Source organism: Caenorhabditis briggsae, assembly GCF_000004555.2.
Source record: "Caenorhabditis briggsae complete genome, chrV, whole genome shotgun sequence".
NCBI lineage: Eukaryota > Metazoa > Nematoda > Chromadorea > Rhabditida > Rhabditidae > Caenorhabditis > Caenorhabditis briggsae.
Genome location: NC_013488.2, coordinates 10,322,008 through 10,336,733, shown reverse-complemented (window position 1 = coordinate 10,336,733; position 14,726 = coordinate 10,322,008). Strand labels below are relative to the sequence as shown.

At 38.8% G+C, this 14,726-nt stretch overlaps 2 protein-coding genes across 2 annotated transcripts; one reads left to right on the top strand and one right to left on the bottom strand.

The window, feature by feature from the left end:
• Positions 1-1,206: 1,206 nt before the first annotated feature.
• Positions 1,207-3,550, top strand: Cbr-pph-1 (the record flags this gene model as incomplete). Its single annotated transcript, XM_045237598.1, has 3 exons — positions 1,207-1,408; positions 2,886-3,349; positions 3,398-3,550. The coding sequence occupies 3 exons, from the start codon at positions 1,207-1,209 to the stop codon at positions 3,548-3,550; spliced, it is 819 nt and encodes a 272-aa protein (XP_045093983.1).
• A 7,911-nt stretch (positions 3,551-11,461) lies between these two features.
• On the bottom strand, positions 11,462-13,579 carry CBG09680 (the record flags this gene model as incomplete). The annotated part of the gene is made up of 4 exons (XM_002637122.2): positions 11,462-11,568; positions 11,658-11,848; positions 11,902-13,233; positions 13,434-13,579. 4 exons carry the CDS (start codon positions 13,577-13,579, stop codon positions 11,462-11,464), a joined length of 1,776 nt encoding a protein of 591 aa, XP_002637168.2.
• Between the last annotated feature and the right edge of the window lie 1,147 nt (positions 13,580-14,726).

Genomic DNA, 14,726 nt, shown 5'->3' with positions numbered 1-14,726 from the left:
CTGGATGTTATTGGCAACAAAAGGGATCCGAGGACTTTCTGGGTGCTGTAACAAACTCGAATATTTTATTTTGCTGCCAGAGAAAGTTTGATTTTTCCAGATTTTGAATCCGGTTTCCGAACCTCGAATTTGTATTCGCCAACTCAAGTTCTGTAACCGGAAATCTACTCGTTCGATTCGAAAATTCAAAATTCTGAAACCCAGAATTATTCAGAATTCCTGTTTCCTTTGAAAGGTTTTCTTCTTTTGTAGATCCTTACTTTTCAATTTTCAATTCTTCACGGGTTCAATGAATTCGCAATCTTCTATTTTTCGTCTCGATATTCCATGAACGACTTTTCTCATTTTCTTTTGTTTTTTAAAATACTCTCATAAATATTCCGACCACACACATTCTCTCATATACTCAACCGACCTTGTACATGTGCAAAAACATCCAACTGTTTTTCTCATTTCAATTCCAAAAACAACCAATTCGCTCTTCAATCCGATCGGTCTCCCACTGACCACCGTTACTCACGTCTTCTTCCTCTATTCTACCACCTACACAGTATGCAAATCAGTTCTTTTCCGTTTTTGGGTAGAAATCCTAGTAACTGCCTGCCTGGGAAAAGGTGCCGCTTGTGTTCCACTTTCGATAATCCAAACGTCCTCTCGGAGACTAATCGTGCACCTCTTCCTCTTCTTTTTCTCCTCCTTTTCTCTGTATTTTCCCCCTAGACTCCGCCCATTTTTCTCGATTTCAAATACCAGTTTCTTCTTCTACTTCCATCTCTACCAAAAACAAAATTTTCCAAACAACACCGAATTCTCTCTGAACCTATCTTTGCAAAAAATTCTCTAATCAGTTCTGTCATTTTTTCTGTCTCCCACTTTTTTGTGATTTGATGGTGGTCTTCAAAATTGTGGTCATTTCATCAAATCACTTTGAAGTCTTCTTCTTCTTTCCGACCGCGCCCAAAAACCTCTCTCACTGCCTAGGTCTCTTTGTCTGATCTCACTCTCTCATCCTTTCAATTTTGATTCACCTTCCGACACCTACATTTTTTCCATTTATGGTCAACTTCAGACCCAGCAGCATTGAGTTTAATCAGCCATAACCTCACTTCTTTTTTTTACTCACAGTTCTCTCGTTCTATTCTTCTTTTTCTTTGTTTCTCCTCTTCATCAGAAATAAAAAATGTATTCAGCATCAATTAAATCCAGATGATGCGCCGTAAAAATTCATCTTCAAGCTTTGGAGAGCTCAATATCGACCAACTGATTTCGACGCTGGTATCCGTGAAACCCTGGCATAAGACACTGGATGTGACTGAGAATGAAATTCGAATGGTTTGTGTTTTGGCCAGACAGATCTTCATGCATCAACCGATGCTTCTGGAGTTGGAGCCTCCTCTTAAAATTGGAGGTAAGCAAAATGGAAAAAAAAATAGATTTCTGATATCTGGATCAGAAAATGTATCCGATTTTTGATTTGTTAGATGAATGATAAAATCGGAAGTTGTTAGATCGGAACGGAAATTAGAGGCTCATTTCGATTAATGACTTTTAGTCTCTTACTGTAGCTTATGATTCACATGCTCCTCTTATTCAACTTCTTCATATTCCAGGAGACATTCACGGACAATTCGCTGATCTTCTTCGTCTGTTCAATCTTGCCGGTTACCCACCAGAGTCAAATTATCTCTTCTTGGGAGATTATGTGGATCGAGGACCGAAAAGCATTGAGGTTTGTCCATTTTCAAAATCTTATTATAATATACCTTCGCCGAAAGGATAATAAATCATGAGTCATTCGATTTTTTTCACTAAATTTGACGGTCAGTCCCGTATGACTGACGTCTTCTTCAACGCGATTAACAATATGTTCGATCGGACGCACTCTGTTTTTTCTTTCACTTTCTACGCCATCCTATTCATAGAAATGTGACAAAATTTCTGCCGTTTATTTTTTTCTTTTGAATCAAAATGAGGAAGAGGAGAAGGAAATGAACGAAAAATCCCATAATTACCTTCGTTTATGTTCAATCCCAGAGAAAATAGTCTGGCGAATCGAAAAAAAAAACACAAACACCTTGAAAGAAGAAATTGACCAAAAAACAACGGATTTTGATTTTCAGACGATCGTCTTGTTGTTGTGCTATAAAATCAAGTACCCAAACAACTTTTTCTTGCTGCGTGGCAATCACGAAGTGGCCAATCTCAATAGGATTTATGGATTTTATGACGAATGTAAGTGGCTGGAACATATGCATCTCTTGCCCCGATTCATATTATTATTATGGAAATGGGCATGTATTGATAGAAACAGATTGGATAACAGATACAGATGATCTGGATTAGGTATCCGGATTGGAATAGGGAAAATATAATTGAAGGAAAAAGAACTACGATACCGAAATGAGTAATTTAGATTACCACATTCCTTCTAATCTCACCCAGAGCACTTTGACCTCAATTATCTCCATTCCTGTGAAAGATACGAAAAACTTCTCAACTGATAAAATATTTTTGATATCATAATAGATAATTTATCAATTGACAAATTGTTTCTGACTTCCACAGGAATCGAGATAATTCATCTCAAAGTTGACGGTCTCAGTGGGCTTCTATTAGCACACCGTATTTCCTTTAATAGAAGCCCACCCAGTCCATCAACTTTGAAATTAATTAACTTGATTCCTGTGTAAGATATCAGAAACTTGTCAACTGACAAATTATTTATCATAAGATCACACATATTTTATTAGTTGACAAGATTATCTTAGAAAAAATTTTTGGGTACTCAGATCTGAACTGGCCGGTACGGTAAAGAAAAACTGTATAGAAAAAAACCGTGACGACTTTTTTAAACTATGATATTTCTTCCAAATGACAATTTTCAGGCAAAAGACGATACAGTGTAAAACTATGGAAATGCTTCCAAGATGTGTTCAACTGTATGCCAGTCGCCGCTCTCATCGATAACAAAATCTTCTGCTGCCACGGTGGTCTTTCTCCGAATCTTCGATCTCTCGACCAATTGAAACGACTCTCTCGTCCATGTGATGTTCAGGAAACTGGTCTTCTGTGTGATGTTCTCTGGTCTGATCCAGATGCAACAGTCGTTGGATGGGCACCAAATGAAAGAGGTGTCAGTTATGTATTCGGTGTGGATGTTCTTGCTCAGTTCCTTCAAAAAATGGATTTGGATATTGTGGTTCGAGGACACCAAGTCGTAGAAGACGGTTACGAATTCTTCGGAAGACGTGGATTGGTTACTGTATTTTCCGCACCCAATTACTGCGGAGAGTTCGACAATGCTGGAGCAGTGATGAATGTTGACGAGAACCTTTTATGCTCCTTCCAGGTAAATTTGAATCAAATTGGATCGAGACAACATGTGTTATATTTCCAGATCCTAAAACCACAATCCCAACTTGTGATGGATGCAGCTTTGGCTGAGAAACAGAACAACTTTGTTGCCAATCTCGCAGGAATGGCCAATATTAAAATTGAACAGAAACCACAACCAATGATTCAAAAACGATTCCGTCGTGGAATGCTGTAAATAAATATCTTTTTTCGTCTAGTTCCTCCCCCCTCCCCCTCTCATCTCTAGCTTTATACGATTGGAGCAGTTCAGTTTTATTTTTTCCCCCATCCTATGATCCCCCTGATTTTAGTCTCCATATAGTCCATCACTTTTTTCTGTCCCGGGTCCCCCTAATTTTTTTATCCCTGTTTCATTTCTCTTCCATTTTTTCCCCTTTAGCTGTTTCCATTAAATCCATCCGGTTCCCAATTTGAAAAAAAGTTTATCTGTGAAATCTGTGTCTCTCGAGTGACTTCAATTGAGCATCTGTATCCTCTTCATTTTTCTGTATTTGTATCCAATCAACCCCCCGAAAAATCGATATCAACTGTATGCATATTCATTTTCGTCGTCTTCTGAAACCCCCCCCCCCCCCCGTTCCTAACATTTTCCATTTGTTTCAGAATCAGATTGTCTAACAAATTGTAAAGTTTAATTTTAATATTTGAAACCGTTGAAGCGGGTCTTCAATAAAAGAATGTATATTGGTTTAAAAAAAACTGTCATCGTTTTCACAAGAATATAATTAAAAGAAATCACAAGAACGACGGAGGTTTTTGATTTCTTCAAGGCATTGCTCATCGTGAAATAAAAATAGATGAAAAAAGTATGATGTAAAAAACAATCAACTCTGACTTGTATGGATTACTGTAGAGCATACATGCAAAATCTCGGGCGGTACCGCTGCTTGTACAAAATCTGATTGATTTTGAATTTTTTTCGAAAAGTTTAATATTTATTTTTAGTTTTAAACAAAAAACCAAGTCGGGCTTTTTTCCAAATTTCAAAGGCCCGGTCAGGCCCGGCGGGCCCGCCATTTCACAAGTTTTGAGAATATCAAAAAACACATAAGGGGGAGGGGGGGGGGGACCCTTATGTGATTTTTTTCGATCAAAATTTTATTTTCGAGTTTTTTATCTTTTTCAATTAAACAGACAAACAATTAAAACAACAAAAAAATAGAGAAAATCATATTGAGAGCTCAACATTTGGCCCAAAAATACAGGATTTTGATACTGGCCCGGGGTCTGGCGGGGAATTTTACAAGTATGATTTGAAGCCCACCTCTAATTCAAGCCCACCCTGCTCGTGCTGTTTTTTTCTTTTCACCCCGAAAAGGAGATTGAAAAATAGAAGCCCATGGGCCTCTATTAGAGGAAATACGGTAACATTTTTTTTTCTTTTTTTTTTTGGTTCAGGCGAGTTTTTGAAAAGTTTGATCCCTAAAGCAAGGTTTCAGTTGAAAAATTAACTCTAGAAATCTCACAAAAAATTTTATTTACAGTTGCGAAAAACTGAGGAAGAGTTTAGATTGGTAAATAAAAGAGCGTTTCCTCAGGTACAAGTTTTTCGCAAGGCAGACCCATTCACCTGGGTCATATCGTTCTGTCTGCTCTTCACATTTAAGGAGAAAAATCATTGGAAACTTTTTCAGCAATAATGCAACTGTTCCGAATTTATAGTCTTGAGTCTCTGAAAAAAAGAAGTACGAATCAGATGGATTTCTTCGGCATTTCGAGATTCAGGAACTGCTTTTTCGTTCTTGTTAACTCCGTTGCTCACATCGCTGATTTAGATATGTTGGTTCAGAAACAAAAACCTCTAATACAAAAATAAAACATGTATTTGGGCCCTCTAATAAAAAGGACCGGCTTGGAAAAGTTACAGTGCCCTTGTAAAAAAGTGGCCTCTCAAAATTGCTTCAAATTATATAGTTCCGGACGTTCTCACTATCAGTGAAAAACACACCGAACATTCTACAAATTCCCAAAAACTTGTTGAAACAAAGTTTTTTTTCAAATTTTAACTTTTGTGAAATTAATAGCTTTCCATATGATTTTAACAATAATTCACTTATTTTTTCTATAACAAGTTTGGAAAAGGCCAGAAAAAATATTGAAGTGTCCTTTAAATAGAAGGGCTCTTCGGAGAGACCTTGGAACTAGAAACGCCGGCCTATCTAATACCGGTTTAACGGCATAAATAAATAAGGCGTATATGATAAGCAGTTTCCGAACCCCACGGAGTCCTTAAATTTATACGTATTCTGCAAATTGCAGCTCTTCCTACAACTCAGAATAGAACTCGGATGTTTTAAAGATTTTTTTCGTCTTTCGCTTTTTCGTTCATTCCCTCTTTCGCTTTTTCGTTCATTGTAAGTTTTAAAAGTTTTCATTCCAGTTTGATGCCGACAACCTGGTTAGAGATAAAAATTAACATTGACAGCTCGCTGACTTTCAATTCTCTATGATCACGTGTTACGTTTTCTACATTCTTCCGTCCCTTTTTGAAGTTTTTACAACCTGGAGACTCGAATGATCAAGCGATCTTCGATCAGGAACATTTGCTTGACCAATTCTTGGAATCGAGTTCCCCCATTCATAAACTTCCCGGAATTATTACCATTACATAAGGTCCGTATGACCATCGAAACACACTACATAACCAAGGGCAATTGTCTTCGAATCGTTTGCCGCTATCTATAATTACCCTCCTAAATGATCTGCCCCGTCTCTAGTCTGTACATCTTCCATTCAGCCAAGCTACAGACGATAAAATATGTAAATGGAAAAGAGAGATCAAAGAAAATCTAGTTTGGTGTGGGAACTGATATACTTCGATTGAATTGGAAGTCTACAAAAATGCAGACTAGAAGATCAAGAGATGAGAACGTTTTATAAGATTGATTTATGGTCCAGGGTTAGATACAATCTGAAAAGAACCGTTCGGAATTCGGATTATTGTTAAGTTGCCAAATTTACTTTTCAGCTCTAGCTATTCCCTCTCAACAATCGAACAAAGCTTCCCTTTGTTTTTCCCTCCATGTTCGTTTGAAGACGTGAGCTCCTCGTCAGATCCCTCTATTCGGTTGACGTTATAAATTTCATTTTGCATATAACTAAAGTGGCTCCCTTTCCCTTTTTTCCTCTTCTTTCCCATCTCAGCTTTCCAGTCACATGAATCTCACAGTCAGACGACCAACGTGATTCGTTGCTGTGGGGAACGGCGGGAGTCGGAAGAGGCACGTGAGGTTCGAAGAGAGAGAGAGAAAAACATTCTGAATTCGTCTAGTGAGGAGCTCAAATGAGAAAAAAGGCTGGTCTCGCCGCCCTCGCCTAGCAGACATGAATAATGGGTTTCTGGTGGTTTCTCTGGAAAGGCAAAAAATCAAAAATGGAGCGGGCAAATGAATGGATGATGTGAAATGAACGTTTGGAGTTTAGACATTTGCAAGTTTGAAGTATGAACTCAGAACTCGGGATTTGTAAAGGGCCAAACTTTGATAAGAAAACCTCAGATAAAGTAGGAGCTGTTGGATTCCAGGATTCCAGAAAAAGTGTGCAGTGTATAAACCCAAAATATGTATGAAGCTCATTAGTGCGTGCTATCACAGTCTCTGTTTGCTCAGAGTTTCTAAACTTTTTGTGTTTTGCAGTCGCACTATGAATCTTGAGTAGCACCTTAATCTTAATAATTTCGATGCATTCAAGTGTACTGTAAAAACACTTTATACAGTATTTCATGAAATAGAAGCCCACCCAGACGGTCAATTTGAGCTCGAATATCTCCATTTATGTGAAAGATATTAGAAATGTGTCAACTGATAAATTATTTTGCTCATTATCACCAACATTTTATCAATTAAAAAATGTTTGATATCTCTCACAAAAATCGAGATGATTGAGGTCAAACTTGACGGTTTGAGTGGGCTTCTGCTTGAGAAAATATGGCGTTCTCCAAGTTGATTCCAGTTTTAAAATAATGTTTCTACTTCGGAACTTTCTGCTATTTGATTCTTTAAGGTTTTAAATCTCTGTCATTTAAAAATCCCTATAGAAGAATTCTTTCTCAATTTGAGCACTTGATCGCAACCATTTTGGAGTCACCTTTGAAACCAATCACATGACTAACTTCCAGCATTTTTTCCAAAATTGTCATCCCCAAACTTTTCAGATTCCTTGCACTTTCGAGAGTGAAATTCCAAAATCACCTGACTCTGATTTTCTCTCCCGAAAATTCTCCATTTAGCCCCGTAAAGTTGTAGGAATACCCCCCGGAGAGATGTCCTGTTGAACACGTGTTTCTGGATATATCTTTTTGCCCTTTGTCTGTCAATCAAAACCACTAGACTAACAGACAAACAGACACATGAGTTGTTAGTCATAGGGAGTTATTTTATTTCAAAACAAAAACAAGATTTCGAAATGTGTCATCATCTTGGACAAGTGGAATTCGAGACACTCTTCCCGGTCACACACTCGGTCACATTTTCTCATAGTCATCATCCAGCAAAAAATGCGCTTCCCTTTTTATGTTTACCCACAAATCATACAAAACAAATCACAGATATTTGTTGTAGACTCTTTGGATTTATGAAAGTACTTTACATGGATCAACTTACTCAAACATCAAGTACGACGGAAAGAGTTGAATAACCGTTATAATCCCAACGTAATTGCTTTATACGCCGTTTATGAAATCGAGCGTTTAGTGACCGGTATTTGAGGTTATACAGTCAATTTGGGCATATTAAGAAAAAAATAATGCGTTCGGATCATAGAGAAAAGAAAGAATACAATTAAATCGGGCAGTCTGCTGAATCCTTAAAAGGGGACACCGTCTAAAAACCAACGATTAGTGCAGTGATAAGTGTAGAAAAGTACATTATCCGTTTAAAATAATTCAAAAATTCAACAGGAATTTGCAAAACATCTAAAAACCGCTTCAAAAAATAATTCTTAAAAACTCTTTAAAACATTCATTTCGGAAATGTTCTAAGAAAGTTTTTGAAACATTTTTCAATTCCAACCAGCATTGAAAATTGTATATCACTTTTCGAATTTTCTGGAATATAAAACAGACTACCGTAAAACCTGTAATAGAAGCACCCCCTAACTTTGTCAATACCTTGCATAGGAGCCAAGAAAAAGTAACTTAGGCTTGACAGTGTGGGAGCTCTTCTATCACAGTTTTTACGCTGTTTCTAATTTGGCGAGATTTCGGAAAAATTTAGCAAACCCCTTTCTTTACATTTTACTTTCATTGGAAAGTAAACCTGGACGTTATGCAAATTCAAATCAACCCCTCTTTTCTTGTTCAAGGTATATCAGAATTCTGTAATAAACTTGTTTACGATTTCAGAGTTGGAACTTTTGTTTTCAGCTTTTCTATATCATATATTCGTACCCGCGAACGAATTCTGAAAATGGAACAAGTACAAGCCAAAACGTGCCTGTCACCTGACAGTTTTGTACTTTATATCACTAGAACTAATCGAGTACGATTCTTGTGTCTCCACTCATAATCCTCTTGTTCTATTTTTCGTATTCTGTCAATTCACAAGTTTTCAAGAATAGCTGGAATGAACTTTGTCATATCCATCAGAGATGACAGGAAGTAAAACTTTTGAAATCGGAAGTCGCAAGTCGGCAGCAAAGTTTCGAACTAGAAAGCCGGAAATAAAAATTCCTGGCATTTCAGCTATCCATGTAGTATTACAGACGGTTCTTTTTAATCAGAAAAGAGGTGGAGTTGAAGATGCAGTAGCTTTACGATACTCTGGTATACCTTGGGTATGTTAGAAATACCACAAAGGATTACCGTAGTTGGTTGAAACTTTATAAAAATTTATTTTCCGTCAGATGACTATCAAATAAACAATTAGACAACAAACAAAAAATTTGCAATCTTCGAACGATATTTTTGATAATATGCTAACTATCGCTGTGTTTTTAAAAAGACACTGTTGATAAAAATAAGCGGCGACCATTCTAATTTTAGCTTGCATCTCAAATTGATAAGAGACATAGTTTTCTGTGTGGTGTTGCAACCATTTATAGAAGTCATTGTCACATAAATCATGTGGGTTTTCTGTGTGCCTGACAATAAGTTTCACCTGGCTCCAGAAAGAAGTTTCTTGAGTTTCAAGAGATAAATAGATGGGATTTGTTTTCAGCATACTTGTAAAAAGCGGGGCCCTGGCGTGCCTTCGCTGGCCCTACCATAGTTTCTTTTAGAATCAATATTTTCGGACCAACTAAATCAGATATGAAAGAACTCAACGAGTCGTACGAAATGATACTATTTGGAACTAACTGTATCTTGTCTAAAAACAAAGTTACAGACGAAATGAGCTGAAAAAACAGGCAGGGCTCGGCCCGGTCTGGATCAGTCATCGTATGGCTTACAACTACCATATCTGATTCAGTTGGTCCAAAAATATTGATTCTAAAAGAAACTATGGCGGGGCCAGCAAAGGCCCGCCATGACTCCGTTTACAAATATGGTTTTGAGGATTTAGAAGATTCTGATTTGACTTCAAATTCGAATTTGAATTTTGGCGGGTTTCACTGAACAACGGTTTTCCAAAACCAATAACCTTCGAAACCTAAACCCCCATTTGGTTTTCTAATTGCATTATTTCTACCTCCCTTCTCTAAAAGTACAATCAAATAGAAAAAGAATTCCAAATCCCTCTTCTTTTTTCTCCTCACAAATGTCCTTTATACCAACACCATTATCCGTTTCAATTGTCGCCAATCGACACTGAAAAACCGAACGACGTCCTCTTCCCACTATTCCGATGTCATCATACCCACAAAACTAGACGATTCTGATTATGACGTCGTCGTCGACGCTTTTGGAAGTCACATTGAATTCCAAAGATTCGCTGAAGAATCGCCAGACGACGATCACAGTTCAAGTCATTCGGAACGAATCATCGAATTAGGATCTCCAAACGTTTGATGTGACTCATCTCATCCGAATTCCATTGGTTCCCGTTTTTTTTTGTTGAAAAGTGCAGAAACATCAACAGTACACAGATTTTACATAAATAAAATTATTTATTCGCACATTTTTTGGCATTTTTGGGAATTTTTTTCTCGATAGATTTCTGGGTTCTCAGCATTGGGATTGCGGAATAAAATAAAAAGAAAGCCGATAGCGACATCATCAGAGGGTATAATACGTTCGATAAAGTTTTTCTTAGGACAGGGATAGAGAGAAAATTGGGATATGAGCAAACAACAGACAATCGGTACTGGAACTGTTTTTGGGTGCGGATAGAAGAGAGCGAAAACCGGGAAAAGGAATTTTTGAAAGGGGAAATGGGAAAGGTTTGGGGGATATAAACAATGGGGGTCTCTCCGGTAGGGTTCTGGATGACCGGACCACAATAAATCGGGATGAGGAGAAAGTTCGATTAAAACCATCATAACACAACGTACAGTTCTTCGGGTGAGGCGTCAATGAGCAGCAAAGTAGATAAGAGCAATTGGGAGTCAAATAACAAGTGGAATAGGGATTTTTAAAATAACCTGGGTATACTGTACATAAATACTAGGGTCCTATGGGGGATAATAATGAAAACCTTCCTGGGGAAGAAAGGCCTTCTCAAGTCAGCCTTTGAGAATGAAAGAAAGATTGAGTTGCCCTATAATTAGACTACTGTATAATACAGGGTAACAAATGAAAGAGAGAGGAAAAGGATAGGCGTTGACTTGGTCACACACATAAACTTAAAACTTAGGAAAATATACAAAAAAAAACAAACAATTAGTAGAATTCTATGAATAGGATTTTTCCTCAGCTGCAACATTTCACGACAACGACTATATAGAAGTTATCATATCATGATGATTATACATACAAGTGGGGAGGAGAAAAATAGAAACTCTTCAAATATATATGTCATGGTGAAGATATTGTGGGAGTGTTGGAGAAGGGTGCAAAAGAAAGCTGTGGTGTGGAGGTGATGATGATGATTAAGGTACAAACATTAGAGCCAAAAAATGTGGAAGTGTGTAGTTTAACCAATATTTACATGTGTTTTTATATACAAAAGGGTATCGAAGGGAGTGGAAGGGGGCAGGTGCTATGCAACGCCTAACTCGATGTGCCCAAGAAGCTGACAATTCGTGTGAAGACATTACTTCCTGCGTTCTCACGACATCCTGTCATAAGAAGTGGATCATGGGAGAGTGGGCGTCCAACTGAAAGTAAAAACAGTTAATAAAATGTTGGAAAAATACGGGGTTTGGATCGTGAATGATGGGAGAATCTCAGAAGAAAAAGTTCTTACGTTGGCGTCCACTGCTATTATTGGTGGGAATTGGTGATCCTGATTTGAGTGAAGCAGAGAGCTTGCGAACTGGCGATGAGATCACAGATGCAGCAGACTGTGGACGAATGAGACGTGTCAATGCGGGAACTGGTGACAGTGTTGTCCGTGGAACTGGAGAATTGTGTTTCTCGATGGCTAGTACCATTTTTCTGAAGATAGGAAAATGAATGATTGATCAGATTTTTTAAAGACGATAACTTACCTTGATAGCTTGCAGTATTTGAAAGTAATGACAAATCTTCGGTCCTTTGGATGTGGAATTTGGCATGTTCTCTCGAGTACAACTGTATGCTCGTTTGGTGATTTTCCAAATGATCGATTTGTCGGACTGCGTGGTGGAGCCTGCTCGATAACGTCATGGAGACGTTCGATGAGGTCCATGAAATCGTTGTATTTGTATGGCCCACCATCGATGGAAATTTGCTTGAACTCCACTGGCTTCTCGAGCTTCAGCCATTCTTGAACCACGACGTAGAGATTTTGTGGGCGGAACTCCTGGCAGCCTATCAGATGGACGGAGATAACTTTCCGTACTGGATCAGCAAGTTTCATCCAATCTTTGAAAAGTTCCTCGTTCACAAAAATGCTTTGCCTTTCTTGTGGCTGATTCACAGTCAATTTATTGATGTTCTCCAATGTGAGAACTTTGTGCAGTTCGATCTTAGTTGCAGATTGCACATGATCAAAAGTAATAGCACGCAAGTTCTCGCGCATCAATGACAAGAAGTAGAAGATGGTGGCTGGAGGACGAGCCCCGTAACAGATGGAGTCCTTGAAAGTGAAATGAGCGTTTCGGATGTTGGCGAGTCTTTCCACGAGTCGTTCAATACGACCTGCTGATTGGGATTTCAATTCTTTGACGGAATCATCAGACAGATCAGTGATTTGGCATTCAGCCAGTGATGCTGCGTTAGCGTTATCTCGATTATGGTTCTCATAGAAAGCGGTTCTTCCCTTATAAGAACTCGGGGACATCGGATCTTCAATTTTCTCGCGTTCGAGGAATGAGCAGAAGTTCTTGAAGAAGACCTCCGTTACATCATACTCTTGGAGCCATGGTGCGAAATCGAAATCGAACGCCCAGTGTGGATTAATTGGATCAGAATACTGATCGCTGATGAAGGCGGTGGCTTTGGAATGGAATCCAGAACTGTCGTCGGATGTTGTTGTGGATTTGGTTCGATCACTGATATTCCTCCTGCGCAAATCTTGTTTTTGCTCAGCTTGCTGCTTTCTCGTTTTAGTTTTTGAGCTTGAGCCAAGGCTTCCAGCTCCAGATGAAGAAGTGGAAGCGATTGAGGAATAGGATGTAGATCCAGCATCAGAGCACTCACTATTTTTTGGTGTTCTGGCAAGACGAGTTGGTGTGATGGTGCTTACACCTTCGAGAATAGCACGTTTACGGTCGCAAATGAAGATCTTGGCCTTCTGACTGGATCGAAGCGATTCAGAACGTTCATCTTCCAGATCCTCAATGAACTCGCGGAACTTCCGATTGACAAGGGAACACCGAGTCATGTCAGTAGAAGAGCAGCTGAAAAATGAATTGGTTCAATATAAGAAAAGAAAATGATAAAAGAAAAAGTGGAAAGAAAACGAATGAAGATACGAATAGGTGATGTTGCCATTTTCCGTTATCAGCAACCAAAAAGAGCACTCGTTCCCCACCTTCATTGTTTTCTAATCAGTTACTCCAGGTAACGAAACTATGTAAAAAAATAAATAAAAACTCACTTTGCAAAGATGATACCAAGTGCACGATCCGGAAGATCGGTAATCTGGGCCGGCACCTTTCGTGTCGACGTTTTTCGGGAATTTTTCTGATTCATCTCATCCAACGCTAGTTGAGCTTGGTCGGGTGAGTTTCTGAAAATAAACATAATGACTTGAATGGAAAATAAACATGATGAGATGAGGATTTCAGAAGGGGTTTCTAGAAGTCACGAGGATTCAGAAGACTCGTGATGAACACGAGAATGCGATGGGCGCAGCCAGCGCGCAACGCGGAAAAACAAGAAATGAATATGTGATTAGTGAGAGAATACGACGGCGTTGACTATAAGAAGAAGAAGCGCCCGAAAGAAAAGAAAAAACAGACGAACGGAGGGAGCGAAAAGGGGTGGAGCATTTGGCAAGATGCCAACAACTTTGTTGTTTTTGAGATGAGCCATGGGACTGGTACTACTACGATGGACCACCCCACAACAAAAATATGATGGAGTAGAAGACGTGAAGGAAGAAGATGAAGAAGAAGAGCAATACTGGACGGCGATCGGGGACACATGACAACAAAAACTTATACTCCCCATTCAATCCGAAAACTCTTTCTCTTTATGCCCCGCCCATTCGTCACTAGTTTACGAAAAGTTTCGAAATTTTAACCAGACCTATAGGAAAGGGCGGCGCCAAAAGAGAAAAAAGAAAGAGAACAAAAAAAGAAGAGAAGGTGGAAGGGCGGGCACAAAAAAGTGGGTGGGGCCTCGGGAAGGAAAAAAAAATAAAGGAATGCCGGGGAGAAGAGAAATAGAAGAAGAATGAAGAGAAGTAGGAGGCGGTAAAGAAGCGGCAGACGGGTGCGCGCTTGTCTCGCGCGCACGTGACCGGACGGAGAGAAGAAGAAGAGAGGATTTCGAAAGCCTGGCACGATGCCAAGCCGCAATTATAACACGTCAGTGAACGAGTGGGGTGGGTGCGTGCGAGTGCGTGGAGAGGGAAAGACAGATGACGTCGGGCTTATAAAAAACATGTGTGAGAAGAGGATGAAGTGGAAGATGGAGAAGAATTTGACTGTGGATTGCGCAAAACTGGAAGATGACAGAAGAACAAAGACATTAGATTGCGTAGTGTTCGTATAATGTGAATTCTTGACATTTGTAGATTCTTACAAAAATGATGAAAAGTTAAGATCAACAAAAATACTATAAGGAATTTTGCTACTGTTATTTATTCAGTTTAAGGAAATAAAAGAATAGATGGACGTCATTAGATGGATTGAGAGAAAACAAAAAGCGCCGAAGACCAATTTAT